We start from the raw sequence: 1,496 nt of genomic DNA on the forward strand, positions 1-1,496 counted from the left end.
GAGCTGTTTCCGGCACCCTGTTCCACCAAGCCCGAACACCCCCGGCCCCCGGCTCGAGCAGAGTCTCCGTCCCGGGGGCCGCAGCCGCGAAGCCTGGGCCAGGGGCTCCGCCGCGCGCGCAGAGCACTCCTCGGCCTCGGCGCCCTCCGGGGCCGGCCCAGGGCTTCCGCGGGCGCCGAGGCTGTGCCCCTGCCTCCGCATTCACGTCTCCTTCCTTGCGTTCTTTCTCCCTCCCCGCTCTCCTCGGTAGGATGTTCGTCAAATCCGAGACCTTGGAGTTGAAGGAGGAAGAGGACGTGCTGGTGCTGCTGGGCTCGGCCTCCCCCGCCTCCGCGGCCCTCACCCCGCTGTCGTCCAGCGCCGACGAGGAGGAAGAGGAGGAGCTGGGCGCGTCGGGCGGGGCGCGCCGGCCGCGTGCGGCGGAGGCCGGGCCGGGGCCGCTGGGCGGCTCGCCGCCGGGAGCGGAGGGCTGCCGGCCGGCGCGGCTGCTGGGGCTGGTGCACGAGTGCAAGCGGCGCCCCTCCAGGGCGCGGGCTGCTTCCCGCGGCGCCAAGACGGCCGAGACGGTGCAGCGCATCAAGAAGACCCGCAGACTGAAGGCCAACAACCGCGAGCGCAACCGCATGCACAACCTCAATGCGGCGCTGGACGCGCTGCGCGAGGTACTCCCCACGTTCCCCGAGGACGCCAAGCTCACCAAGATCGAGACCCTGCGCTTCGCCCACAATTATATCTGGGCGCTCACCGAGACCCTGCGCCTGGCGGACCACTGCGGGGGCGGGGGCGGAGGCCTGCCGGGGGCGCTCTTCCCCGAGACGGTGCTGCTGAGCCCGGGAGGCGCTAGCGCCACCCTGAGCAGCAGCGGAGACAGCCCGTCGCCGGCCTCCACCTGGAGCTGCAGCAACAGCCCGGCGCCGTCCTCCTCGGCGTCCTCCAACTCCACCTCCCCCTACAGCTGCACTTTATCTCCCGCCAGCCCGGCGGGTTCCGACATGGACTATTGGCAGCCCCCGCCTCCCGACAAGCACCGCTACGCACCTCACCTCCCCATGGTCAGGGACTGTATCTAGAACTGCCATCCCCGCCGCCGGCGCCAGGCCTTAGCGGGTCCCCGTTGCCGTCCGTCCCTGATCTGGCCCTCCTGCCACCCTTCTCCTGTCCCCTCTTCTGACTATGCCCTGGAGACCATCTCACTTCACCGGGCAGGCAGTTTTAGCCGTTCTGAATCCTGGGTTGTTTGCTGCATTCCTTGACTAAGGGTTTCCTTCTTTAGGACGGTCTCTAATTTATTGACGGTGTGATGGAGCTTGTTGTCAAAGAGGATGGTACAATTGTGGGGGCGTTTCTTAAGGCAAAAAAAAAAAAAAGATGCTGGGAAGCGCTGAAGGTGGCACCGCTAAAGAGTTTGCAGAGCGGACTGACGCTCCTCCCCCTCTCTGTAAGGCCCGAGGGACTCGGAGCGGTTCGTGTGAATCTCCCAGGGGGAATGCAACTGG

The 1,496-nt window shown here is 67.4% G+C and overlaps 1 protein-coding gene across 1 annotated transcript; it reads left to right on the forward strand.

Annotated features, from left to right (window-relative positions):
• The first annotated feature begins 251 nt into the window (after nucleotides 1–251).
• Nucleotides 252–1,070, forward strand: NEUROG2 (neurogenin 2). The gene has a single exon (XM_055342384.1). It carries the CDS (start codon nucleotides 252–254, stop codon nucleotides 1,068–1,070), a length of 819 nt encoding a protein of 272 aa, XP_055198359.1.
• Nucleotides 1,071–1,496: the final 426 nt, after the last annotated feature.

This window comes from Nyctereutes procyonoides, unplaced genomic scaffold, assembly GCF_905146905.1.
Source record: "Nyctereutes procyonoides isolate TBG_1078 unplaced genomic scaffold, NYPRO_anot_genome, whole genome shotgun sequence".
Lineage (NCBI taxonomy): Eukaryota > Metazoa > Chordata > Mammalia > Carnivora > Canidae > Nyctereutes > Nyctereutes procyonoides.